The following is a 27,263-nucleotide window of genomic DNA, read 5'->3' as shown; positions in this document are numbered from 1 at the left end:
TGCACCTGTAACTGGTTATAAACTTCTTCCTATCAAAAAATCTGCTGGTCTATTATATATTATTCAAGGGTGTTGGTAGCAGTCCTTGCTGACTGCATCACTTGCAAATACCACTTTCTGCTAGTATGTGAAGGTCACTGAAGATAYTCCATAGTCCTGATCTGCCATTTTGAAGGCAATTACAGATGCAAGGATTAAAACAAAACACAACCCTCCCCCCCCAGCATTTCTATGATCCTGATGCTCACAGCAGAGTGGCAGGTCTTCAAGTCTCTGAAAAGACTTAGAGCATCTGGAAAGAATTAAGATTTCTTTATACACCAACAGAAAACAGTGGATGCATACCTGTTCCTGGTAGTGAAATTCATTAGCTTCAATCTTCTGRATTTCTTCCCATATTCTATAAAGGAGGTGGGAAAGGATAAAAGTGGAYTTCCTCCATTACCCCACCACATTTATTAAGAAATTGAAAAAAAGCAACCTTTCAGGAAAGGCMTCAAGATTGAGTTTCTCTACAGCAACTCTTTCAGGTACAAAACCTAGATATCAGTCTTACACACATACAACTCCTTCCATCTTTGGCATCCAGTACCTACTTTCCAAAGAGGGACAGACACAAACACAAATTGTCAAAATCTGGTATCAAATTAACATAAAGGCTAACACCAGAACACCACATTCCTGACTTCCAGAGACCTGTCTCAACAGCTGTACCTCACTATCGGTTATTATTTATTTAAATCAATGCAACTTTACTTTTTACACCTTACATTTACACTACTTTAGCTTAATAAAAATAAGATTCAGGTCACAATAAATCAATCTAAAAGCKCCAGGAAGTAAGAATAAACATTTCACAAACTGTTTTTTAAACTTATATAGTTTAAATAACTTACAAAGTTAAATAGTTACGTCTTTCCCACCAAAAGGTAYACACACTACAAATAAAAGGCTAATGGAGAGGAAACTCTCAGCAGTAGCTGATGTGATGTGAAATTCTTACCTTTTATCTGGCCCTCTTTTYTGCAACATCTTCAGATACTGAAATACAACATGGGCAACCTGCAGACAGAAAGGAATTGATTAACTTTTCCAGAGGTTAGGAAAACAGTAAAAAAAGAAAAAAAAAACCCAAGTTGCAGTAAGCCATACCTCATAAAAGTGTTTGTAACCTTCATCAGTCAAAGTCACAGAAATGCTGAAGATGGAGTAAGTAGAATTCTGTTCAAACCCTGTCTCACCATTTCCTCCATATAATGCAAGAGCCCAAAATCTATGGAAGAGTTAAACAYGTGTTGCCCATTTCAGCTTTACTTAAGTTTAATTGCAATTAGCATATTACAGTTTTACTTCTACAGTTTCCAATSTGTTTATAGTTTACACAAAGTTTTTCAGCTAGGATGTGAACTCTAGGATACAGAATTTAAGACAAAGAGTCAAAAAGCTAAGCTGTCTTCAGTAGAACGCTTAAAAATCAGTCACAGATGCCAGTGGTCCATGGACCAAATGCAGATCAGAARCCACTTATTTCTTACTTGGGACTATACAAAATGCTGATATAAAAAGTTAGATCTGGCCTGATTAGTATTTATCTTGGAAAAAATACAGTTCACTTTCAGTTTAATCATAGTAAATCAATTAACTATTATGCCTGGAAAAATACATACTTTTTCCTAAGAAAAGAAAGAACACTGCCTTTGCCTTCATGTCCCACCAACCAGGAAATATAATGAAGTGGCTTCACTCTAAAAAGAAATAAAATAATAATAATAAAAAAAGGAGTGAAATGCCAAGAGATAATATTTGTCACAAGGAAGAACTCAAATCACTACACAAATGACTATACTATACGCTGTTTCTTCACGAGAAGTATTCCACTTGCTGGAGTAACAAGATAACAAGTTAGAGATGTGGGAGTTCAAAATATGACAACTAACATGAGTCAGTGACGAATGACATTAAATAGGTTGTGTGCCAATCCACTGAATTTATGCAAGAACTGTATCCGCATAAACTTAATTCATTTTAAATACATTCCCCATACTGAATGAAAGTCAACTGTAACACCAATAAGTAAGATTCTTCGGTTTGTTGTGAAAGTCACTAAACATATTCTCAACATAAACATTGCACAAGGAAAACGCATCTCCACCTTACCTGTAATACTGCTCTTGTGGAGGAAGTGCCCAGGTGATACTCAATGAATGAACTTTCCTGATTGGAATAACTWAATAGAAAGAAATTTAATGAATGTAAATACATGATTAGGAGTAGATAAGAGATTTAATATAACACAGAAAGAGAAGTGAAAAAAATTATTCAGAAACACTTAGAACTAATTCTACAAAATATCTATATCCCTGTAAAACACAGAGGATATCTAAACCTATGTATTCAGAACATTCAGACAAATCTGCTTYACTCACCTCTGTAAAGCTTGTGAAATTCTGGTGTGTCAAAAGGCTGAGTCAGATGGCCAAAGCTTGGTTTGGGTAAACCACTTGAAAAGAAAATTAAAGTGTGGATGTTAGTGGCAAGGGTTCAAGGCTGTGCTGAGATAATCCCAGGAAGGTTAGCATCCATGGGGCTGACGTGACAGAGGCGGTGCCCCAGGCAACCAGAAAACRCCTCTTAACGAAGGGTGCAGCCCAGGATCCGCCCAGCCCAAACTGGAAGGGAACCTGGCATTCACTTGTGCTCTGCCCACACAACAGAGCTTACTGGTAATTACCCCAGATTTAGGTCAGCAACTCCTCCCTCTCCTTCTGTCCAAGGCAGTGGCAACCCAAGGCTTGCTTCTGTAACCAAACACAGCAACAAGCTTCTGGAGCCGGCCCTAGGTCACGGGACTGCCTTGTCAAGAAGCAGGAACAGGAGGAGGACAGCAGTGGGGAAAAACAAATRTGGCTCTGTGTGGCATTAGACCTTCACAAGTGCATTCCCACYACAGAAATAAGTATCTTGCAAAAGYAGAAAATGAAAGGAGAAATAAAATGCTTTTTCTAAGTAAGGGAAGTTTTTTGCAGAAATCCCACTTCAGACAGCACATTGGATTGAATTATTAAAAAAAAAAGATCAAGTCCTAATCAGTTGGCACTCTAAAGATGAAACTTAAATAAATCAAAGTGGTATCTTGAACAGRAATTTTACTGGTAAGTATTTTTGTCACAAAATAAATACAAAAAATGTAAAATGATCCTCTATGTTTGAATGGTTCTATCATAACATTAAGGCATCAGCACAGATTAAAAAAACGCTACTGCAAGTTAGCATCATACAGYTTACAGGCTAAATAATTGCTATGCACAAGTCTTTCTGAAGCAATTAAAGACAGTTTTTAACTTTCCAAGTTGTACTTTTTTTTCTGGATGAGGATAAACAAATATTAAATAACACCTCTGCTAGAGGATTTTTTTAAAACCTATCATTTTGAGCACTGTACCCAGGGAATTCTACAGTTYGTAACATCATTGTGCATCACAAGAATCTTACTTATTTGGGATTTCAGAGAAGATTTCTGTCACCCACTTTTCCAATGTATCCAGTGTTTCTAACAAGGAGAGAAAAAAGAAAGTTAGAAATTAATTTCATTAAAAATTAAGATTATTTACCTTACCTCACCAGTCAAGTTACTTTAAAGAGGCTACAAGTCAGCATATTTTAACATTGGCAAACTGGTTCAAAGCTCGTTTGAACTAGTTCTTAAAATTCACTAGATTATATCTTTAGTTATACCCCTGGTTTTGAATATACTTCTAGTATCTCAGGGCTGAGACAATTGGGATTTAAAGCTTGGTACCATCTGGTATGACTGTGAGAAAGAATTACCAACTTAGGAATTTGCAAAATCATCACTACATGCTAGATTCCATCACTTCAAATCTAGTGCATATACAGCAGTTTGTGCACCTAAGCACAATCCTGCAGTGCTAAGAACTCCATCCATCCACTCTCTTTTCTAAAGGAAATGTTTCAAGAACTAGTTTACTTTTTAAAAAAGACCAATCGGAGAATTGTGTACAAACAAGAATTCTGTATTCAAAAAGTGAATTCAAAAAGCACAAACCAAACCTGAATTTACTCAGCTATTTATTTTCACCAYAGCTCTCAAGTACATGCTTAAAAATATACAAATTGCTTAGAAATTAGTCTCAGAAGAAACTAACCATAGGTTTGAAGTGCTTTGCCTCAATGAAACCCAAGGCCATTTACACAGCACTTTTCAGTCTACGGGGAAACAGTCTTAGAGCCACTGTTTTCCACAGAGTTTTATTTTAAAGTCTCTCTTGAAAAGACCTATACAAAAGAGCAAGACAACTGGGACACCCAGTCTCAGTCTCTCCATCATTTTCTGTCGAGGTTCACTGTTGACTGCAGAAAAAGCAGCAGTATTAAGTCATTTAAGTGCTATGATTCTATGTCCCTATGAGTGTCTGTTTAAAAGTATACCTTTGAGACTTCACCCTCCATGCTACTCTGCAACCCATTCATCGGTTTCAGTTAAAAGTTTCTCAAGAAGTGGCAGGATGACAGTAACACAGCACAACTGCATAAGACTCCTTTCATCAGGAAGCCAGGCTAAAATCTATATATAAACACCTCCTGCAGGACAGGACAATCCACCGAAATRTCTTGGGCTACAGCTAAGCTAGAGCCAAAACTACTACTCCAAAGACAGCAAAGAACTTCTTTTTAAGGAACAGCTGGTGTTACCTTTAGACTGAACAACTAAAGTCATGTAGTGAGCAGAGTAATGACGCTGCCAGAAGTCCCTCAGTCTGGTGTAGGTATCAATATTGTTMATTTTAGGCTCATGTTTGAGTGTATCTGCATTACCTGTAAAMGTAAAAAAAGTGGTTAGTTATCTGGATACTGGCTATGTCAAGGCCAGATACACCTGGCAACCTGGCACTTCTTTTCCTCTGCTGTCACATAGTCTATGCCTGGATTCCTTGTACAAAAAGAGGTCTCATGTACGCATGTATGTGGAATGGAGGAAAGAACAGCAAATTTTAGTGCCAAATGTCGGCAAAGCTGAATGCATGCCCACATCCCATATAGTAACAGGAGCTAGGATTTCTGTAGTAAGTACATCAAATATAATCGTTAGAAATTTGGAATTAAAGGAATGTTAACTTAAATTTAACTTCTTCCAATTTCTAGTTCCTATAATAAGGGCAGTTGATATTTCTACAACAAGAGAGGACAAAGTACTTCTACATATCAGATCACCCATACTATGTACTACACAGCTCTGTGTATGTTGCCAGCTGTTGTTCCACCCATGCAAATTTCAAAACAGGGGAGTAAAAAGCATTTAAAGGAGGAAGAAAAATAYGATGTTTACTATGTGCCACTACAGGACTTCATAAAAATTATCTACATTTCAAAGTGGTCATCTCTATTACCTATCATACATGGCAATTTATTTCTAGCAGCATCATAAGCATGAGGGAACTAAGACTCTGGAATGTATCATCCAGGATAGGAAGGWCAAATTTCCATTCTACTCCATTCAGGTGGCTGTGAAGGTCCACTTCTGCAACCTCAACAATTAAATATTTATTTTGAGAAGTTTCCTTAGATTCAAATCCAGAAATATTTTATCTTTCTAGGGTATTTTAATAGAAAAAACAAGCTTRAGCAAGACAGAGATGACTCAGAGAACACTACCTTTACACTTACAAAAAATTACAATGATTATAAGCCTAAGGCAATCTAGATTTAACATCAGCAAAAAGTAGTACTAGAATGAAAAGCATCTTAAATGAAGGCAGCTGCTTTTATTCCCAAGTGCTACACTGTTAAATGAAAAAGTGTTCTCGTGCATTTGAGCAAGCCTAGTGTTTGCTGTGATAAAAGATGCTCTAACTAAAGAGGCATTAAGTAGTCATTTTTATATTTTTATAGCATTAATGAAGAACTTACCCCAAAAAAATTTCTTCATAGGATGTCCAGGCCTGGCAAGACTCCCAAATAGCATCTCCTTTCTGTTTGCATCAGAGGGTCTTGCTAGCTGATACTCTGTTAAATTAAAGAATTTGCAATGTCATGCATCAAAATTTGAGGTCAGGTTCCCATGCAAAACAAAATCACTTTGAAAAGGAGACACACCACATAGACACAGCCTGCAATATTTTTGTTTTCATGGATGATGAAGTGTAAGAAACACGACTTGCTAGTAATAATTAAGAWAAAAAGTCAAGAGAAGTGAAAAACCTTAGCTCATTGCTGAGAAACAAAGCAAAGGGTAAGTRGAGGAAGCATGTAAAGCCCAAATCYGTCCTGTCTGAACACACTAAAATTCTGTTAAGTTCAATAGGAATATAAGGCCATCAATTTTCTACAGAGTCAGGCTCTGCAGGAAGGGMCAGAGAACAACTACAAATCTGCTTCTCTCTTCATATAATACAACTAACAACAAAATAACAAAATTGGAAATTGAAAGCAGAGCAAGAGAATTTCCAATAKTCCAGTTTCACAGTCAGTTGACACAGATCTGAATACTGGCATCCATCAAAAAGCAAGAATTCACCCTCTGCAACTGCAAGTTCCTGTTCCTGTCTTTGCTGGTAGTAAGAATCATGCAGAGCAGAGCTGAAAACTAATTCTTTTGGCTGGGTCAAACTGCAGCCAGTTCAGCAAGCTGATGCAGTTTACTGGGTGTCAATACAACAGAAGGAGTGGAACAGCATAATGAAGCTAGAAGCGAAGGTTAGTTTACAYAGCTAAAGAAACCATAGCTGAAATTACAAGAAAACTCTCTGTTTGTATTAGCATTTCTTTAAATTCAAAGATCCAATTGCCTGCTTTTTCTTTTCAGTGGAAAAAGGATGAAAAAGTAAAACTTGGAATACATATTTGAACCTGTTATATCTGCCAATAGCAGTTTTATCTCCAGACCATCTTTAAAATTCACTCTTTTCGGTATTCATTATATATCGTACAATAAATCAACACTCAATTCTAAGCCAGGTTCAATTTCCTTCTGTGAATCAGAATCACGTGAATCCATAGTTATTACAGGTGTAAGGATTAGGAGATAAAAGTACAATCACCCCTACTCTCTGTATTACCTCTACAGAGAGCTGGAGAAACCGCTGGGGGCTAGACTGGAGCTACAGGCATGTTGTTGGCCAAAAAGTATCCGTATGACCCTTTAATTGTCTTACTGGTTGCTGCCAAACAACCTAAAATAATTAACTTCCGATTAGAGAAAAGAGATGGTAAATTCTCTCAGTGATGGCACTACATTCAGTGCCTCTCCCCTAAACAGCCGCCAATATACATGAAATTTAAACAGAAATCTAGGAGTTYAATCCCTTTGTCAAGCTGAATGAACTATGACAGAAGGGATCAGAAGCGGAGCTAACAAACAATGTTGTCATATAGGTATCATTTCTTTAAGATAGATAAACAGATAAAAGAAACTCTTACCACTGTCTACAGCCTCGACTTCTCGATCTATTGCATCCCTGATCATTAGTGGGTGAATAAAGAATTGTGCCCACCTATGAAAGAGAAAAATTTGTATGCTTGTCTTCAGTGTCTATTAAGCAAGGCAAAAACAAACAAAAGAAACCCAACATCTACTATTTTTTGTTTATAAAACTGTTCGACTTATTACAAATTATGTAATTCTGGACTGTATTGCCRTAAAGCAGGTAATGCCACTTCTGTGATAGCTTCAAAAACCAAAGGGCAAGGCCCCTCTGCTCCATAATGTGGCAGTGAATTGTTTGGATATGGTAGGATTTAATACTAAAAGATGCAGGGTTATCTGCCTTTACACCCTGAGAATGATCATACCAGATCAGACAAGTGATCCATCTAGTCTGGTTCCTGTCTCCAAGAGTGGCCAGTATCAGATGCTTCAGAGGAAAAATGCAAGAATCCTCAATTGTTCATTATGAACAACATGACCATAAGGAAAGTTTCTTCCTAACTCCAGGCAACAAATAGTTGATTTATGCCCTGAAACATAAGTTTTTATATCCATTACGATTTTATTATCTAATACAAATGTGAACGTTGTTTTCCAGATACATGTTTTCTCCTGTACCCTTGTAGAMCAGAACAACAGAAAGGGACAGGGAGCAGTGACTGCACATTCTGTGTAACGTTGTCCAATAATCTTTATATTTCATCTGTATTATTTTTAACGCTGCACTGGACTTACTGAAGCAAAAGGTTAACAGGAATACGTTATTGACTGAGTTCTACGGCTACATGATCCATTAAGCTAAAGACTGTTCCATTTTACTGATTTGAAATGTGATATCTTTCAATTTCTTTAATTTCAAAATTGCTTGAATAGCAGAAATCATAAGCATTCATTAAACTTCTTTGTATGAGATGTTATCTAATAAAACTCCTAATTTCTGTTTCCCTTCTACTAAGTGAGCTCTACTGACAAATCACAATAACATTTTTAGGTTCTCCTGTACTTTTGAATTTCTAAAAGCTAGACTAATCTGCAAATGAAAGTCAAATTTGGCCCAATACGGAAGACTTAAGCAATACTTGGTAAAATGTGCACATACCAGTTTTTGGCTTCATCAGAGGAATGCATTTTAATGAAAGCACATTCACAGTGGAGTCAACTCTCCTCCTGAGACACTGCACAGCATCAGGCATACTCAGCTGACATGCCCCCATGAACAAGTAATTTCCTCTCACAGAAAGAAACTAATCAGACATGTGTTGCCTAGGTACAGGTTTTGTCCTAACAYAGCCTGTGGCACAAATGAGTAAGTAAAGTACTTCCTGGCAGGAGATCCATACCTTGCTGAATAACTTGCATTGCCAGATGTATCCTTTTGAGGCAAACATTGTAACATGACATTCAAGGCTTCCTCTCCTTGATAAACTAGCTTCAGACAGGAAACAACCCCCCTCCCCCACCTCTATCCAGATAGCTATGTCAAGGGATGCGTCACTAAAGATTCTGGGGCCATTTCCCCTCTGAGCAGTTGTCACATTGAATAAACTAGTAATTTTGATGACAGAACACCTTAAGAGTGGTAAAGCAATCAAAAAGCTATGTGCATTAAGACATATGGTCCTCACACATAGATTCTACGTAATCATACAGCAGCTGTACAGCTACTAACTCAAAACCCAGTAAAATATCCAAAGAAAAATTGTATTTCCTTATGTTCAGCATGCTATGTTGTAGTACAAGGATCTATGGAAGTTCAGCAACGGCATTAATCACCCCAAAATGAAGAACTGAGCAGCTACACTCAACCTCCGGAAACACATACAAACATTCATTAAAAGCCAACCATCATTTATATGAAGTTACCTATCAAGTGCTTCTTTAAAGTATTTCCTCTGCACATCAAACTGGAAGACTGTCCGCTCACAGTCGGTTGAAGCATTGTCACTGCCCCCATGCTTCTTAAGGAACGCATCAAACCCGTTCTCATCTGGGTACTTCAAACTGCCCATAAAAACCACTGGAACAAAAAATGGCAAAATTAGGAAGATGATATAACGTGTTATTCCTATCTGCAGCTATGACAACCCATATTCAGCACAGCGCAACTGACAGCGGTCGTGCGGTTCACACGCGCCACTCATCCACTAAACACAGTTATCGATACAAAGATTTTTTTAACCGTGCATATCCTTGTGCTAACACAACATTCCTAGTTATAGCCTTGTTAGTACAGAGACCACTGGGTCCTAGTAACACTAAGTACTAGTAACATTGAACACTGAAACACTAGTAACACTGAATCCCTGAAAAGACTCTTGGAGTCCCCGGGAGACGGGGCACTCCTCCGCTTGCACACTCATTCACACACCCTCCCACCCTTCCCCACGTGGAGAATCCATGCAGAAGCACGCTCGCTGCCCAGAGCGGCTCAGCTCACCATACCACCGCAGCTCCAGCCAAGCACTGACACACTCTCCTTGTCAGGACTGACTCGATAGGTCCCAAATCCAAGAATAAACTGAATTTTAATTTTGGATATCACTTTCGAACGTGAGGTAAAAGAGCATATATGAGATGCCAAATTCCAGGAAACAGTTTCAGGTTTGGAATCAGCAAAGCTAAGAAGCAGCCTGAGGACATGGTTAGACGAACGACGATTCCATTGGCAAAAACATAAGTTATGGCCTCAGTAAATGGTTAACAACATTTTACTGCTCGACCAAACAGACCTTTTTAAATGACCTGGGTTATAATACATTTTTTTTAAATAAAGTTATTTTTAAACACAAAACATTTCATAGATCATGACAACATTAGACAGTGGCAGAACAAAAAGTGCATCTTCTAGCAACAGATTGTGTAGTCTGTGCAATAATTAGTATAAGATGCTCAAACAGACTTAAAATAGCAACGCCTTTTCTAGGCATAATCAGTCTTTAAGTCACGAATAGATGCCTAGTTGGAAACTTCATGTGGCTTTTGTGTCCATATTACTAATTCAACATTCTTTACTACACAGATAAGCGGTCTATGGCTCCAGGCTAGATATGACTTGCAACTTTACAAGACCAAAGGTAACAAGCTCCCCCTCCACGTTTATTGGATAACAGAAAAGCGTATATCAATGCATAGCCTGCCAAAGGCTATGTGACACCACTTCTCATACTGAGCTCCTGACTAACTTAACATAAAAACACTAACTTATCTAACTATTCAAAATAAATTCCAGGGTAGCTGAAATAGGAAATCATACTAAAATGCTACAGAAACTCAAAGCTAGCAGCGCTCATCTTGCACAGAAGTTGGAGAAAATGAAATAGGGGTAGATACGTACTATGTTCCAGGAAGTGCGCTAATCCAGGTAGGTCTTCAGGATCGGAGAAGCTGCCAACAGCAACACACAGGGCAGCTGCAGACTACAGAAAACATAACACTCAGTAAAAGCTGCTTCAATGAATACTTCAAGAACTGCTCCAATAAAGTGACAGAAGTATCAGACATCAGTCAAGACAGACATTCTAAAAAGAAGAGCCACTCTGAATGTCTAATCACAAGGCTTCAGAGCACAAGAAAGCTTTCTGTATAATAATTTTCACTCTATAACTTTAAGTACATACCTGCTTTTCTGTACAACCTCTTTTTCTTGTTTCTTCCTTTTCAGCTAGCTCTTCTAATTCACTGTCATCAGGATCATTGAAATCCTCATTATCTCCATCATTGTCCTCACACTCATCCTCCTCATCATAGTCCTCCTCATCATAACCTTCTCTGCCATCTTCGATCTCTGCTCCAGAGTCATCATCTTCATCGCTTTCCTCTTCAGATTCATCATCATCGTCATCATCCTCCTCCGAAGACAATGCAGATGGGGCACCATCCAGGTTATTCAAATCCGAAATTAAAAGTGCACATAAGCCATTTTGCAGCTTGATATACCTGAAAGAATAATTATTTACAATGACTACCATCATTTCCCAAATATGAATTTTCAAAAAAAAAGTGGAAATTTCTCTATTTTTCATAATAGTTCTATGCTCTTCAACTGAGATTTCCTAATACAAACCTGAGATTAGCTAAAATCATGAGCAGCTTTATAGTGGAAAAGTAAAAACACAAATCTGTTTCCAACCAACTGAAGTTCTTTTTGTTCCATTCGCACAGCATTGGCTATTATGGAATTACTATCCATTATTAGTATAGCAATGCGTCACTTTTACAATTTAATTAATCAGTGTCCTGCAGCTATCATAAGCTTTAAATCTATGAAAAAGGCCAAACTCGCGTTAAAGTCACATAGTCAGAGACAGGCAGAGCTCACCCCTCCAAACGAGTTCCAGGCACAGGATTACAAGGCACAAGAGGGAGAGCTGAGGGAGTGGAAATCCAGTACAATCTTTACGTTCTACTTAGGGGTAAATGAACGCTGTTTGCTCTCAGAGCAGACATGGAGCATGTAATCACGACAGGTTCTCACAAGCAGATAGGGCCAAATACCTACTTCCACAGCAAGCCTTTCATAACACATTCGGGCCTCAAGATGTGCAGACGGCCATAGGAACAGAAAAGAAGCAATTCAGAACAGTAATGGAAGTCCTTCCCCTTGTAAGGTTAGGGTATTGACTTGGGCTTTTATTCTTCTCTGTGAAATATTTATGCTATTAGCACCTGGTTAGAGAAAACTTTATATACTCAAGCCAAATTTCCAGAGAATATTACTGAAGTAATAGGAGCAGCATACGGTAGCCTATTACATGTGGCAAGCTATCGTAAACACGTATTATGTGGCAGAATTAGGAACTTGATCTTTACCTTAAGTAAGCCCCAGAGACTCTCTTTTATTTGATTTTATTAATGCTTTCCACAGGAAGGGGGTCAATTTAATTGGGTAAGTATTAGAACAGATCTCCTCTGAAATCTTAATAAAATACCTGATGGAATATATGGTTGAGTTGCTGTCGTAAAGTAATATATATGTACAGATATATATACACACACACAAACACCCCTCTCCGTCCAGTGCCATTATACAACCTTTCAGAGCAGAGATTGCAAGTATCACTATTTTGATACCATATCTCACACAAATTTCTTGCCAGATCAGAAGCAGACACATTTTGTCACAGCAGCCACAGGACACCTGGGAGCTTACACTGGCTATTACACCAGCTGCAAAAAGAAAGGAATACTGACTCAAGAAAATATTTAATCCAACATAAATAGTAGTACAATAGGGACAGGTGGTGTCTGACCCAGCATGAACCCTGGTGGCACAAAACTAACCCGCAGTCCCATCCCAAGAAGTCTGAGGGAGTACAGTTAAGTTTGTATCAGATCAGAGCTCTGCAGTGAGGTCACGCATTTGATTAGGTAGCAACAGTTTTAAAGCAGTTTTACAGATAAAGTCATATCATAAATATCCAAATAAAAGGCACATTGTATATTTTACAAACTCATGGTTCCTCAAGTTTCTCACATATCATTTCACTCATTATTATAACTACAAAGTGTCAGTGCTTCCCACCGACAAAAGTATGCACTATTATCAATATTCCAATTCCAAATATGAAATTGGTGTAAGCTTCATTGTTTCACACATAGCTGCAGGCCAATTACTATGACTATATAGACCACAGATCAGATTGGAAATAAGCTTCGTAGGATATTTCTTTCCCAACTAAATATCATGGGAAAGTATTTGGAGAAGAGGGGTAGAGAGCATATCGTGACGGGAATCAAGCAGCTCTGTGATACAGAGAACATCACACTTCTTGAACTACCAAGTCTATGAAAGAAACTAAATAACAGATGTTTAATAGCTGTGTTAAGTTTGAGTTATGACCATTCATCAATGGAGGAATAGATAGCATTTACTCTGGCCTAAACTGTCACGATCATTAATACCTGATTTGTGCTGCAAGACTACTGATCAGCACAAACCTGATCCAACGAAGTGAAAGCATAATTGCATTATTTTTGTTAAATTAACTATAGTACACAGTGTATAATTTGCAGGGACTACTATAACTAACTGCTGGAGCTACAGATAGTAACTAGATCTGATATAAAAAAATCTGGGTCCAAAGTTAATCATCCACACATTCTGAAAGTTTGGAATAGCTAAGTGCATTTGCAACATATATATATTTTTCATCAAGTAGCTGCATCTCATCTGAACACATAACAGGAATCCTAAGAACAGATGTACTGTACTGTCACTCCATGGTGCTTCAGCCTCTGGAGAACTCAAAGCAAGAGCCCCAGACGGCGCAGTCAACATCGCTGCAGCACATCTTCCAGCACATCGTCCTTGCCTCTGTAGACAGCTGTCGCCTTCAGCTTTTCATGCCCCGCGAGGAATATTCACTTCCCAGTGATCAATATGCAGTTGTGGAGGGCAGAGAACAGAACAGTGCTGTTCTTCCAGAAAGGTTTCCATAAAGGTTCAACCAGCTGTATCCAGTAGCTCTTGTTTATCCTTGCCACATAGCTCCATTATACTAACCAAACAGATTATTTCAATTTTTCATTACTCATCCTTAGGCTTGTGGGTGTTGCATATTAACAACAGAAAGACAGCTCCCAGATGCAAGGCAACATTTGAATTAAACAGCTGTTGTAGGCTATCAGATTTCAGTTAAGGAGAATCTAGAACAGTTTAGGTTATACTGAGTAGAGGCACCAACTGACATAAGTGTTCTTTACTTTTTCCATGTTTCCGTCCAATGGAAAAGGACAAGTGTAATCAATACAGAGGAACCAAGTAGTACGCAAAACACAGTAAGAAAAATGCAATCACTGAATACAGACAGAAGTAGATATAGTCCAGTTTTTTTTTTTAGCAGTAGTACACTGGTATTGAGATAAATAAATAAAACTAAATAAAATTCAAATTCTTAAACATCATGGATAGGTTTAAACAGGATTGTTCTGGCATCAAATTATTTCCTTATGTCAGTGATAACTAATTAAATAAATATTGAAATATATATCAGTGTGTGGTAAACACTTAAAAGGAGTTTTAGTTTCCCAAATTACCAAAAAGCAAACAATACAAGCCCATGAAATTCCAAGACAGGGACGAATTTAAAGAAAACATACCTTTTGGGAAAGAAAACTCAGTTAAGGTAACTAATCAGTTTTATCTCTGACACACAGCAATATCATGAACAGAAACAACTGATTATGACGACAACCTTTGTCCCAACAAACTCACTTTTGAAAATGCATTCTGCACAGCCTCCATCAGCTCTTCTCTCAAATATTCTGATCATCAAATCAGAGGATAATTTGGTGGAAAACATTGTATTTTAAGATTGATGACACCAAAAGTACAAATTAAGACCCCTGTAAATGGTCTTCAGCGTACATCACCATGTGTGGACAGAGGGGAGAGAATGCATGCAATATGCATCACCAGATCACTTGCCTTTAAACTTGCTTGGAAGATTTGGAATATAGCTAGTTGACAGGGGTATGCTTTAGTTTTAGCAACAGTGAAACTCTCCTTCCTAATGGCAACATTGTATTTGTGTGTGTTTTGTGCAAGGCTTACTTGCCATCCATAGAAATCAAACAGGAAGCCAAAAACCATTTATTTTAAACTGAACATGTTAAGCATGGAAAGCAGGATTTCTGAAAGATTCTGATCTTAGTTTATTCTAAGTTATAAGCAAACACACTCTCCAAGTCGCAACATACTGAGGCAGTTCCTAAGCCTCAGAAAAGATAGTCGGTAACATTGTTTTCAATAGACTCCCCAAGCATCATGTCCTGCTCCAGGTAGTAAAGGTAGGAGTTTCCTAGAGCTGGGAGAATCTCTATAAAGAACTTGACAGGCAGACAAGCCTCCTGCAAAGTAGCATGAGTATGAACAGAAGCAGGACAGGCAGACAGAAACTATGAAGATGCAGCAAGGAAGTAGGACAACAAAGAAGAAAGTAATTTTTTTTCCTAAGCCAACAGGGGCAGTCCTCTTCATGCAGCCAGCAGGGAATTTCACTGTCAACCAATGTCACTGCAAATCCAGAATTCAGCCCAGGATTTAGGCTTAGGGAGACTGCTCACTGGCTGCACAGATCAAATATCATGAAGAATAAAGATTTCACATATATATATGTGTGTGTGTGTGYGTGTRTATATATATATATGTATACACACACACGTATATGTACACACATATATATAGGCTGAATAATCTTCTGCCTAACAGAAAAAGCTATCATAAAATCCCTTCAAGAATGACTGCTTGACATCATTCAAGGAGTTCGAGCTCACCAGCAGTTCCCCAGTGAAGGCCGTAAACTCTCTGCCACTCTGGGCTGCGCTTAGGAAAGCCAACACTTCTCTGCGCTTTCAGCAATGTTACTGGTAAAGTATAAAACTGAAAATGCAGGTAATCTGACAGCATACAAGTAATTTTTGTCTCAACTCATGGACACGTTTCAGTGAAAACTTTAAGACTCATCTAAAATAGGAAGAGTAACAGCCTTCATTTAAAAAAAGGAAGGAAAAAAAAAAAAAAAAAAAGCCGGCACGTGGTCTGAAATACCAGTTCAACTGCATTTCACGCTGCAGAAGCGCATTTCAGAAGCGGGTTACCTGGAGAGGGCTGCAAGCTAACGATTTAAGATATATCCCTGCACCCAGAGCGGAGGGAGTATCGAAGCGGGGTCTTAGTACAAGCACGCCTGTGCGTGGGTTTTTAAGCCCCGAGCCCCCCGCTCCGTGCAAACCGGACCGCTCGTTTTAACCGGGAAACCGCCCCCGCTCCCCCGCGCCTCAGGAGCGCAGAGAGGCCGCGATCCCCCCGGTTACCGAGCCGGGCCCTCTCCGCAGCGACGCCCCCGCCAGGGCCGCCCCCGCCCCGGCCAACGGGCGCGGCCCGGCCGCGCMGCCGCCTCCCTCACCGGTACTGCTTGGGGTCGCTGGGCGACTTGACGATGTCGGGGTCGCCGAGGTTGGCGCCGGGCCCGCGGTCGCCGCGCTCCTCCTCGGCCTCCGCGTCCCGCTGCTGAGGCGAGCGGCCTCTGGCGTCGCGGCCGCCCTCCGCCGGCGGCTGCTGCTGCCCCGCCGGCAGCTCCGGGCAGCTGCAGCCGGCCGCCGCCTTGTTCCTGCCGGGCATGGCGATGGCGGCGGCGGCGGGCACCGGCTGGCTGCGCCCGGCCGCGCTGCGGGCCCGCCCCGCCCCCACGCACGTTACTCGCCCGCTGCGCGCGAAGGCGGCCGCGAGCCTGCGCATGCGCCGCGCGCCGCCACCGCACCGGGTCCGGCGGCGGCCGCTTCCCCCCTCCCTTCCCGGCCGCCGCCGCCTGCGCAGCTTCCGCCGCACGAGGAAGGAACGGTGACGCGCGCCGGTACCTCCCCGCCCGCACCAGTCAGCGCTCGCCGCGGCGCCACGTGGGGCACGCCAGCCAATCCTCGGCCAGAGCTTGGCCGGGCGGGCTCCGATTGGTAGAAAGGATGCTGTGGCGTGGGCGGGTGGGGAGGAACCATTAGTGGGGAGAGATGAGAGGAAGAAGAGCAGYCCCTTTCGGAAATCAGGCTGAGGATAGAAAGGGATAAGAATAGAGACAGAGCTCTGGGGCTCCTCTCTGTACCTCCCTGATCCGACATTTAGGCCTATCTGTTGTAGTAGATCTTCCCCCGCTCTTGTGTTGGATTAGTCCAAGAGCCGGTGTGGGAGGCCGGCCTGCTCCCTCAGTGTCCTTCAGCTATTGGTCCAAGGAGCTGTCGCTCAGCTATGGCGATCCAATCAAGCAGCACTAAGCTGGCGCGCCCTGCCCCACGAAGAGGGCGGTGCGCCGCGGCGCTGGGCGCCATGTTGTGGCCGTGTGCGGTGCGGCCGGTTGGTCCTTCCCGCCGGGTTCTTCAGCCAAGTCCGGCCCCGCTGCCGGGCCGGGCGTGGGGCGCGGGCGAACGGGCGGCGGCGCGCAGCGTGGGGCAGGCGCGCCGGCAGCACCTGTCAGGAAGCCAGATGCCAAGCGGATGGAATGAGCCTCGCCAAACCGTGCCCATCCTTTAGGGCGTAAAACGCCTGATCTCGCTGTTGATTTGGTAGCAGAACTGCCTGTCAGTTGGTGTTAATTCAACGTTTAAAAGAACTGGAATAAACTTTGGAGTTGTGTTTCAGCAGCCTGTGTTACAGGCGGGTCTCTTGGCTGCTACATGCTCACTGTGGGCTTCTTGTTTCTTACTCCACGGTCACATTAGCTTAAAGTTTGGGCTCTCCTTAATGGCTCTAAAGCAGAGTCGGGATTGTGATATTCAGTATTCTTACCATGGCCTCATTCTTCCAGTTTACTGAAAAAAATTTTCCTCCATTTTTCCAGTTTGTGAATCTTGCTTTTTCTGTGTGAAAGTGCAGATGGTGTAGCAGATCGTAGCCGCTGACACCAGGAATACTGCTTTTGGTTGTCTCTCAGGCACCTCTTTGAAGCTGCCTGTGCAAGCTCTGGAGCTTWTGGGTGATAAATTGGATTTTTCTTTTTTCTTTTTTTTGCCCTTGCATTTATCATGACGTCTATTTTGCACTGTTCCACATTGATTCAAATTTCTGCTAGTCTTGTCAGCGCTGGTAGTTATTTTGTGTGTGTGTCTTARGTCTACATTGACTGCAAGAGAGATGCTGAAAACAAAGTTGAGGGGTCAGAGGCTAATACAAATGAGAGGGTCTCTCTGAGAGATACAAGGAAGGTTTTTTCTTTTTTTTTTCTTTCTTTTTAGCGAGCTTCTRCCAGCATTTTCCTGCTTAATTTCTCCACGAGATGGAAGCCGAGAGCCATCTCTAACCCAAAGCTTACTTTACCGTACAGCTTTTCCTTCAAAACTGTGCCTCAGGGCTGTAGGCRATTCTGCAAGTAACATAGAGAACATGTCAAGAGCAATCAGCTGTCTGTCTTTTCGCAGTCTAGTGCTCCTTTCTTTTTCATCCAGTAACTATACTTTTTGTATCATTATTAACAGTACCTTCCTGGGCCACTGTCAAATGGAAGGCTCAGTCTTTTTTCTTTTTTTTCCCCTCTTTTGTGTCTTTCTTGAAGATGTTTGTGCAAKCATGTCTGTTATTTCTCGCTAAATTCTTGTCTCACATTTTGCCATTACCTTTTATAAGTTAATATTTGTACCTCTTGTGATGGATTTATTGATGATATTGAAATCATCTGTATAGTACTCAAGACATAGGAAGCAAAGGCTTCCTCTCTATTCATTTCCTCCTTTTAATGCAAACATAAGATAAGGAGGTGCCAAATATCTCTCCATAAAGATGCTTGTGTATTTGATAGAAGTGATTGCRTGCAATGATTTTTTTCATTCAAAATAAACCCTGCAGGATTCCTGCTTCCAATAGTAGATTTCTCCACGTACACARTGTAGGGCAGATGAGAATTTCTAAGTATCTTTTTCACTTCAGAGCATTCTGCCATGGAGGTTCTTCCTAGGCTATGCTGTAAAGAACAATTCTACCTGTCTCAGCTTGCTGGAATACAGCTGTATTCTTAAAGAAGAAAAAATTTCATCTCATTTGACTGGGACACTTTGAGAGCGGACCACAATTACATTGGGTAGAAAAGGGGAAGAAGGTAGAAAAAGCAAGTAAAACAAAAGAATCGAAATTTCATTTATTCTGAAGCAGTTTTTTTCTTTTATTATCTAGTCGCTGAGCTGCAAAATCATTATTTGCACTGATGAGGGCTCCTGTACTCCCATTATCCCATCACAGTTCAATTACCACTCCCTACTGCAGAAGTTATTCCTTCTTGCAAGGTACAYGAGTTTTCCTAAAACCCACTTCTGCTACAACTGAAACCCAACACTGCATGTTTATGGGTCAAAATAACCTTCTGTTAAATCTTTATACTGATTCTTGATTGCTGGACTCAAAGACCATTCTACTGCCAAAAAAGTCCAAGTAATTTGATCTACTTTAAGAGCACTTTCTAAGAGCTCTTACCCATCCAAAAGATTGGCTGATGTTAGTAATACAGCTCATGCAAGCTCTTTGGCCACATTCAGTGACTACAYTTCTCTTTATTTTGCAGCTTCAGGGGTATAAATACAATAAGCACATTTCTAGCACTGCACAAACTTCATTTTCAGTACTAGATCATAAACACCCAAAATAGGTCACAGTAAAGACTTCTGAAAGCAACATACAAACAAACTCTGTTGCAAAGGGATCACTCCTTCAGCACAATGAATTCAAATTACATCAATGTGGTCAGATTMTTCTCCAGATTTTTTTTTAAGCTATTACACTTGAGACATGACAGAACAAAATTACAAAAGCATTTGCGGATRTCATGATCCTGTAAATTATAGTGCAGTGGGCAGATACTCGACTCCACTTTCTGACACCAGAAAGTCTCTTCAGCCAGATGAGTTCACAGGCCTGAAATAAAGCTGTAGAACTCTTCTCAAATTTGCACCTAAAGACAGCAAACGTCTCCCAGTATCCACCTGATCTACACTTACAGGTGCATTTTGCAGTCACTGTTTGGAACTGTATGATCATAAGCAAAGGCATGCAGTCTATGCAACTTCACAGATCTGCAGAAGTAACATCTCCGTGTATTTCAGAGGTTAACACGCATTGAGTTCTTCACACAACAGTATACAACAGCCTTAATTTGTATACAACAGTCTTAATTTTAGAGATTTTTTTGAAGTCTGAAAGTATGTTATATTGTGCAAAAATTATCCCTCCTTGAAAAGAACAAAAATATAYCCATTGATTAACTATGAAATGATGTCTATTGCTCTTTTACTCGTTTTTGTCATTTTCCACTTTAGTTTTTATAATCACATCTTCCTTTTTTTTTAAGTTATAATCTTGTGATTGAATTCAAAACCAGAAGAATTAGCATCATTACACATGTTCCTCTCTGTGACTCAAAAGAGAGCCGGGCAGGCATAGCCTTAGGATGACCCCAGGAGGGATCCCCTGGTCCATACCACTAAGGAACTGAGGAAGGCACATGGGAAGGATGATCTTTCCCTGGAACCAGCTGGCATGAATTATCTGTTGTGTTACTTTCTGTGCATCAGAATGATTTTGATTCACATCAAGATGAAGCAAAAGTATTTAAAGAAAAAAAAAAAAGGATGCAACTCCCATTCCAGAACAACAGTTAACCCAGAAGTCAAAGCCTCAACTCTGCCTCACTCACGTGACTTAAGCTTTAGTCTCACGTTCATGAAACGTCTTGCTGAATCTCTTCTACTACCTTGGATGAAATACTCAAATTATTAGAAAAGCTTCAGGCTGCATCCTCCCCATTTCAAGTGAGCACTGTCTGGGGGCTTCTGAATCTGTTCCTCGCTTTCTGTCTTTCCAGGTGATATTTAACTGATTATATACAAAAGAGCAGCAAGTCCCTGTCGCAATGAGGCCAAATAAAGCTTTGAACTTCCATGCCTTGCATGCTCACTCTTGGGTCTCTCACCTTGGGTTGGAGTCTCCTGTCTGTCTCCTCCTTCTTCCCCGAGTTGCTGTAAGACACAGGTACACTGTTGTCAAAAGTTTCCTAATTGACAAACTAATATAATCTAACAACCAAACTCCCTGATCTGATTTATTAAAAGAGAAAAAATAGTATCAATTTTGCACAGATTTCTGCTGAATTCCAAGTCTTAGTGCAAAAAGGTACCTTTCAACACATGCTTGCTCAAGCAGCTCTCCTGAAGGGATGATATGCAACAAGTTTTGCAAGGGAGCTTATATCCTTAYGCTCTCCCATTACGTATGACCTATGGTTCTTCCTCCTGTTGTAACGTGCTTGTTCCCCTAGGTACTGTAGTGTGCTGCAGAAATATACTAAGCCTCACAATCAAATCAGTAATTTTCGTCCCTTGCAATAACCAAAAGTCCTTCCAAATGCATGTTTTGTAGTAGCCTGACTGAAACGGTAAAGTTTTTTTTTGGAGATGGATTTTTATTATTTAACTAATTAGTTCTCTAGAGAAGAGCTATCTCTGTTTGTACAAAACCTGGGCACAGTGAAGTCTGATCCTCCAAGAAGAACCCTCTAAGGTACTACTCTATGATAAAATGTTAAATAAAAAAGGTGTTATAATTGATAGTTCCTCAGTGCTTCTGGTTGAGAGTGATAGTATTTACTACTGCTCACATTTTGGCTCTAGATATTTTGATTTGAGATACTGCTAGTCCAAGTTTTACAGGCAGATTTTACCTCCAACGAAGCATGTGACAGCCACTTCCTCATTTCCTTCATCCTGCAATATATCCACCATCAAGCTGTTGATTAGAGAGTGGCAGAGGGCAAGTCCTAACCTACAAAACTAAAAACTGCAAGATACAGGGGAAAAGCTGCCAGATAATCAGCTCTTGTCGCTCTAGAAACAAAGGATGAGGCATAGCAAGGTGCTGAACAGAGCAACACTCTTGTGTTTCTTGCTCTTGTTGAAGTAAAGCTCTTTCTGCAGTAAAAGAATTTATAATTAAAAATGCAATATTTTCTGTGGAAATAACATTTGCAACACTATACAATTCTTCTTCAACATAATTCACACATTAACACTAGATGCACTTACAATATTTATTCAGAATTTTGTTAAATTATTGGAGGAAGAAATATATAATATTAAGCACTCTGGGACATTAAACATACATACCAGTTTCCTATAACAGAGACTTCTGCCTTTGCACTACATGATAAAGCACCACCACAAATGAAAAGAGAAAATTTAATCAGGAAAGGAGAGGGACATTTCTCAGAGAACGGTTACTAACAGGAGCAGTTCTGCTGCAAAGGGGGTGGGTTGTCTGTGAGTCGCATGCTCCTTCCAGAAGTGCCCCTGGAAGAGTCGGATTCTAAACTTTCTGACATCTTTTCACAGATTATATCCACAAGACGCTCAAACACCTGTCTTACGTTGATGTTTTCTTTGGCACTGGCTTCAAAATAATCAAAACCTGCGAGAAAAAGACCAAAAAGTCAATACAAACTGATGATAYGGAGATAATTTTTAAAATACCAATTTTTTCAAATCTCATCTTAAGAAAACCTTCCAAGGAAGCAAGACATCAGACAATTCTTAAGCTCAGTTGATTCTCACAACCTCAGAATACTGAACAGAAATGCTTCTAAAATCTGTCAAGCCTCAATAGGGGTCAAAGGCAGAAATGGATCTTTACCATAACTTTGGTAAATACTTCTGCAGACATTACAGATCTGAATAAACCCAGGACAAGRGGTCAAATTCTCCCACTTCTATCAGTGAAGAATTCCTTGTGCTGCAGTTGCAGGATGACACTGAATAACTACGCTGTATGTGTGGAGAGGCCTTCCTGTGCTCTACGGGCCCTTACCAGACCACGCCAGGTGTACACTAAGAACCATCACTGCTGTCTGGTAACAGTAAAGATCAGGAAGAAAAACATAGGACTGTGAATCAGATGATCTTGACTGTATTCCTTCTGCTGACCAGCTTCTGTGCCTGTGGGCAAAATGCTTTGCTTCTTTGGGTCTGTGTTTTCCCCATCCTTTCTTTGTTTAGATGGAAAACTCTTCAATGATAACTACTTCTACAGCACGTATCATGACAGGGCACCAATTCTGACAACAGCCTTTCAGCACTGCTGAATTACAAATGTTCGCCTCCTCCAGAGTGATTTCAGTCTCCAGTATGCAGACTGCAGCTAGAGGCTGTCTACGGAATATGGACACCCAAGCACTGACCCTTTTGACCAGAAAGCAGCAAGGCTGGAGTTGCACCAAGGTGTGGATGACATAAGGGCTGTTGCCTGCTGCCTCYAGCTGACACCCAGTGTTACACAGCAGCAGCCTCCCTCTCACAGAGGGGCTCAAATCCCTCCGAGAGGAGCTTTGCCTCTGCCAGCAGCAGCGCRCTGAACTGTGAAGCATTACCTGTGCTGTTTCGGCCCACACAGTTCTTAATCTTTCYATCCCCAAGGGCCTCAAAGATCAACCATCATTTAAACTGCTGTTGCTTCTGTTCCACCAGCTATTTTATTGCCAACTGCAAGAACTCAAGTACCATACAGAGAGTTTATTTTGAAATAAGCTGTATTCTATTGTGATTCACTTTGGGAGCACTCTGCACTGCATCAGTTTTCTTTGATTCTGACATAAACCAGGGAAAAGAGAAGTATTTTTAACCGATTAGTCTATCATTGCTGTTAGATGTAATCATGGCTCTGTGTGAGATAACAAATACACATCTATCCTATTCTATCGCTTTTTAAAAATCATGAGATAACATATAAAATGATAATGCAAATGTTTGCCTTATTACTAAATAAGAACTGCTGTCATGTACCAGAGAAGTGTTCTGTCTAGCCTCTTTGCTATCTTTGATGGTGATTAGGAATGCACGTAAAAGGCACAAGAAGTCAGATAGCAGAACTAAGAAATGTATCAGTCCAGCATCTGTTTAGCTTTTGCTGTGACTGAAGTTGTTTTGGTTTAGTTCACATTCAGACCAGTAATATTTTTTTAACTAGACTTGAAAACTTAACATTTTAAAATGGAAAGGAGTCATGGGATGGAATATATTCTTCAGGATTTCCTAGAAGGCTCATAGTCAAGTGTTCCTACTGTCAGACCAAAATTGTTATCCTGAAAACATTAAAAAGGTCTGACCCTGAATTCTCTGCATACCTAAAAAATAAGATAACTGCATTAGAGTAAGCAATGTAAATGCTTCTCTTCAATCAAACACTGATCAAATATCATATCCCCAACAATTTTAGTACCACTACACAAAGTTAGAGAAACGTATTATAAACTTTATGTGAAATGCTATGATGAAAGGGCAKAAAATTTTGAAGTGTCCCACACAAAAGATTCAGATTCTAGATGCCATATTTAAACAACAGGATGAATGATTTGGGGGGGGGGGAGGAGGAGGAAGAAAAACATCATGAGTCTAGATAAGAGTAGCAGCTCCAGTAAAATGTTGCTATATGATTCTGGACAAATTTTCAATCACTAACAGTTAAATTACTCCTGTAAAATATATGAGTACACATGCATTCCACAACTGTTTTTTTTTTGAGATTTTACAAAACAGGAACCTAGTTTATTCATATTTTCAAGAAGAAATCAAATTCTGATATTTGAAAAACAGCCCATAAAAGACTTCGCAATTTAACTATGTCCTTATTTACTGTACTAGTCTTATATGTAAAGGATTATTATTACAATAATAATAATGGGAAATGAAAGTTTTTAGTATCAGTATTTCCTCATTATTGGTTTATCATGACAGAATCTCGAAGCCCCAGTCAGGAATGGGACCCTTTTGCTCTTATCTCTTTGGAACAAAGACATCTTTTAGTTCATACCATAAAAGTCCCTAGCATTCTTTCTCCTGGTCTCTAAATAGGGTTTCTAAACCTTCCCTTAATACAAACAACATCTGGTGAATACTCATATTCTATAGGTTTAGCCATAACTGGTGATTTGATCAAGGTCATACTTTAAACTATACCAATGTATATAGTGTATACTGGGACTCCACAACTCCCATTTTAACAATACATTATGCTCCCTCCAGTTATTGACTTAAGAATTGAAGACAGTATGGGATTTTATAAATTTGGGGATTATGGTGATTCCTCRAAGTCTGCTAAGAATCGCTACTCTTAAAAAACTAAATAAATATTGTCATATGGTCACTGTAAGGGTCTTCACTCTTAACTGAAGTCAATTTTAACAAGACTTCCTTGTAGCTGCGAATTCTTAAAAGAGATGGAGACAATATAGTTAAAGCTTAATACAGAAGCCATGATTTCATATTAAAAAGCTAACATATGCTTTGATACATAACAAAAGAGTGATAAATAAATGAGAAATTGGAATCCTATGTCTTGCTGTTTATTCTAAAATCTTCACTGCAAACCCAATTTCCTCTCAATGAAAACATTTTGCTCCTTCTATCTCATATCAATAAGGTAATGGCATTACTCTACCTGGATAGGGAAGCCTAGCATAGTTTTAATATATATTTTACTCAGCTCTAAAGAACCATTTATAAGCTTTCTGTTTTATTAAACAGTTGCAGCATTTTTTTCTTCCATGAAAGCAACTTTGCATTCTAAAAATGACTAAATGGTACCTTAGAGGTCTRGAGACAAGACTATGTTCATGAAAACTTTTTATCTTTTCCTTCAGTTAAGCTAAAATAAAGCTATTCACTCCAAACAAACTTTATCTTTCTTACATCCTCAGACATTAGCATTACAGCTACAACAACACTACAAGAAGATGGTACAAGAAGCAATGTAAAGTGTCTAGCTAGAATATATATTAATCTTCTTAGTAGTGATGCCATTATTGAGTTATTTCTGATGGAAGAACTTTTTGCTGTACAAATTAAAAGGAACACCTTATAAAGAAGAGAGGAAGGGAAAAAAAATTTACATGTACCTAGCTGATCAGCCAGATGTTTCCCTTTCTCCAAAGGGACAATTCTTTCATCCTCCATGTCACATTTGTTTCCAACCAGGATCACTTGTGCATTGTCCCAAGAGTAAGTCTTGATTTGTGTGGCCCTACAGCAGGACAAGAAAGATGGTCACTCTCCATCAGTAGTGCCAAAAGACAATCATATATTAAGTATGAAAACAAATACCAATAAACACAACATGCACACCCAAAGACAGGTATATTAAAAAATAAATGGCCAGCCTTTCACATAAAGCAAGAATGCCACCAGTGTAATTTATAGTGCCATTCTATTTCATTACGCCTTAACTTTGTGCAACAATAAAGTTCCTTCTTAAGACTCAAATGTTTTAAAGATCTTGGAAACCAGACAAAAAGCTGAACTCAATTCTTTTTTTAAGGTCTAAGGGGGGAAAAGCATTCTTATAAAGTTCATTCTCCTACAGCTGTAATCTGTCAGAGGCACTACAATCAATTATACCTCTTAAGGATTTGGTCTTTATACAATACATACTAGATTTACAATTTTTTGTGAAGTATATAACAACAACAATTTAGAGTGGGCAAAAAGATGGTTGTTTGCTGTAACAAATCTGCTGCAGAGTTTTACTAAGAAAATGTATATTTTGCTATAAGAAATTGTATATTGAGAGTCAAACATAKATGGAAACACCAAATCATCTTTGCTTGAACAGAAAACTGCTATGGAGACTGAAAATTGCCTAAAAACATGGAAACAATTGCTAAAGGGAAACAGATTTACCAACTTGGGAAGAAACATGTGCAAGGTAACGTTTTGTGAACTAACAGACACAGCTAGATCAAGTGATAAATAAGGCAGAAAACTAAGATGCCARCAGACAGCAAATATCTGACAAATGCTAACATCAGTGTCGGAGTTATCAAGCACACGGGGTGTAAGCAGTACCAAGGAGRACCTCTACTGCTCTCTGTGACTCAGGTGCTGTCACTGGAGTGGAGCTGGCTGTGGAGCCCAAGACACTCGGCCTCATATTTGGCACCTGGCCTTTCTATAGATTTTCTACAACAAAATTGAGGAGTTTCTTTTCCATTTATCCCACGGGGCCAGTCTCTTCCCACCAACCTCAGTGAGGTGTCACACAGCTAGCAGTAGGACAGTGCTAGCTTGGTAGCAGTCATTGTCACCCATTTTTCAGGCTGGCCCAAGCTATTTTGTCTTCCAATTCTGCCTTTCAAGACTCCTGCCTTCCCAAAGGCAATTAGACTGTTCTGCCAAGAACCGTCTACCCAGTCCTTTTCCACCCCTCCTCCAAACACTGCTCCAGTCCATTCTTTGTCCCTACAACTCCATATAGGACATCCTAGTTTCAGGGATGAAGAGAAAGGATTCCCCTCAGATTTTTACTCCT

General features: G+C 39.9%; 2 protein-coding genes across 3 annotated transcripts in view; both read right to left on the bottom strand.

The window, feature by feature from the left end:
• NRDC (nardilysin convertase) overlaps positions 1 to 16,766 on the bottom strand; it is a 30,224-nt gene extending 13,458 nt beyond the window's left edge. The window contains exons 1-14 of the mRNA XM_085308038.1: positions 16,351 to 16,766; positions 11,062 to 11,380; positions 10,779 to 10,860; positions 9,308 to 9,461; positions 7,438 to 7,511; positions 5,929 to 6,024; positions 4,714 to 4,836; positions 3,493 to 3,550; positions 2,427 to 2,500; positions 2,158 to 2,227; positions 1,668 to 1,745; positions 1,153 to 1,273; positions 1,004 to 1,062; positions 346 to 400 (exon numbers count right to left, since the gene is read on the bottom strand). Of these exons, the coding sequence (XP_085164164.1) occupies positions 346 to 400; positions 1,004 to 1,062; positions 1,153 to 1,273; positions 1,668 to 1,745; positions 2,158 to 2,227; positions 2,427 to 2,500; positions 3,493 to 3,550; positions 4,714 to 4,836; positions 5,929 to 6,024; positions 7,438 to 7,511; positions 9,308 to 9,461; positions 10,779 to 10,860; positions 11,062 to 11,380; positions 16,351 to 16,682 (1,695 nt within the window). The 5' untranslated portion in view covers positions 16,683 to 16,766. The remainder of the gene's footprint in view (positions 1 to 345; positions 401 to 1,003; positions 1,063 to 1,152; positions 1,274 to 1,667; positions 1,746 to 2,157; positions 2,228 to 2,426; positions 2,501 to 3,492; positions 3,551 to 4,713; positions 4,837 to 5,928; positions 6,025 to 7,437; positions 7,512 to 9,307; positions 9,462 to 10,778; positions 10,861 to 11,061; positions 11,381 to 16,350) is intronic.
• Positions 16,767 to 21,952: 5,186 nt separating this feature from the next.
• The window catches only part of RAB3B (RAB3B, member RAS oncogene family), a 61,199-nt gene continuing 55,888 nt past the window's right edge, over positions 21,953 to 27,263 (bottom strand). For both annotated transcript variants that reach the window (XM_085308044.1, XM_085308043.1), the window contains exons 4-5: positions 25,855 to 25,979; positions 21,953 to 22,376 (exon numbers count right to left, since the gene is read on the bottom strand). In XM_085308044.1, coding sequence (XP_085164170.1) covers positions 22,189 to 22,376; positions 25,855 to 25,979 — 313 coding nt within the window. In that variant the 3' untranslated portion in view covers positions 21,953 to 22,188. The remainder of the gene's footprint in view (positions 22,377 to 25,854; positions 25,980 to 27,263) is intronic.

The sequence above is a fragment of the Rhea americana genome, unplaced genomic scaffold, assembly GCF_003343005.1.
Source record: "Rhea americana isolate MKP2758 unplaced genomic scaffold, rheAme1 scaffold_27, whole genome shotgun sequence".
Lineage (NCBI taxonomy): Eukaryota > Metazoa > Chordata > Aves > Rheiformes > Rheidae > Rhea > Rhea americana.
The sequence above is the reverse complement of the archived record's forward strand: the minus strand, read 5'-3'. Positions and strand labels throughout refer to the sequence as shown.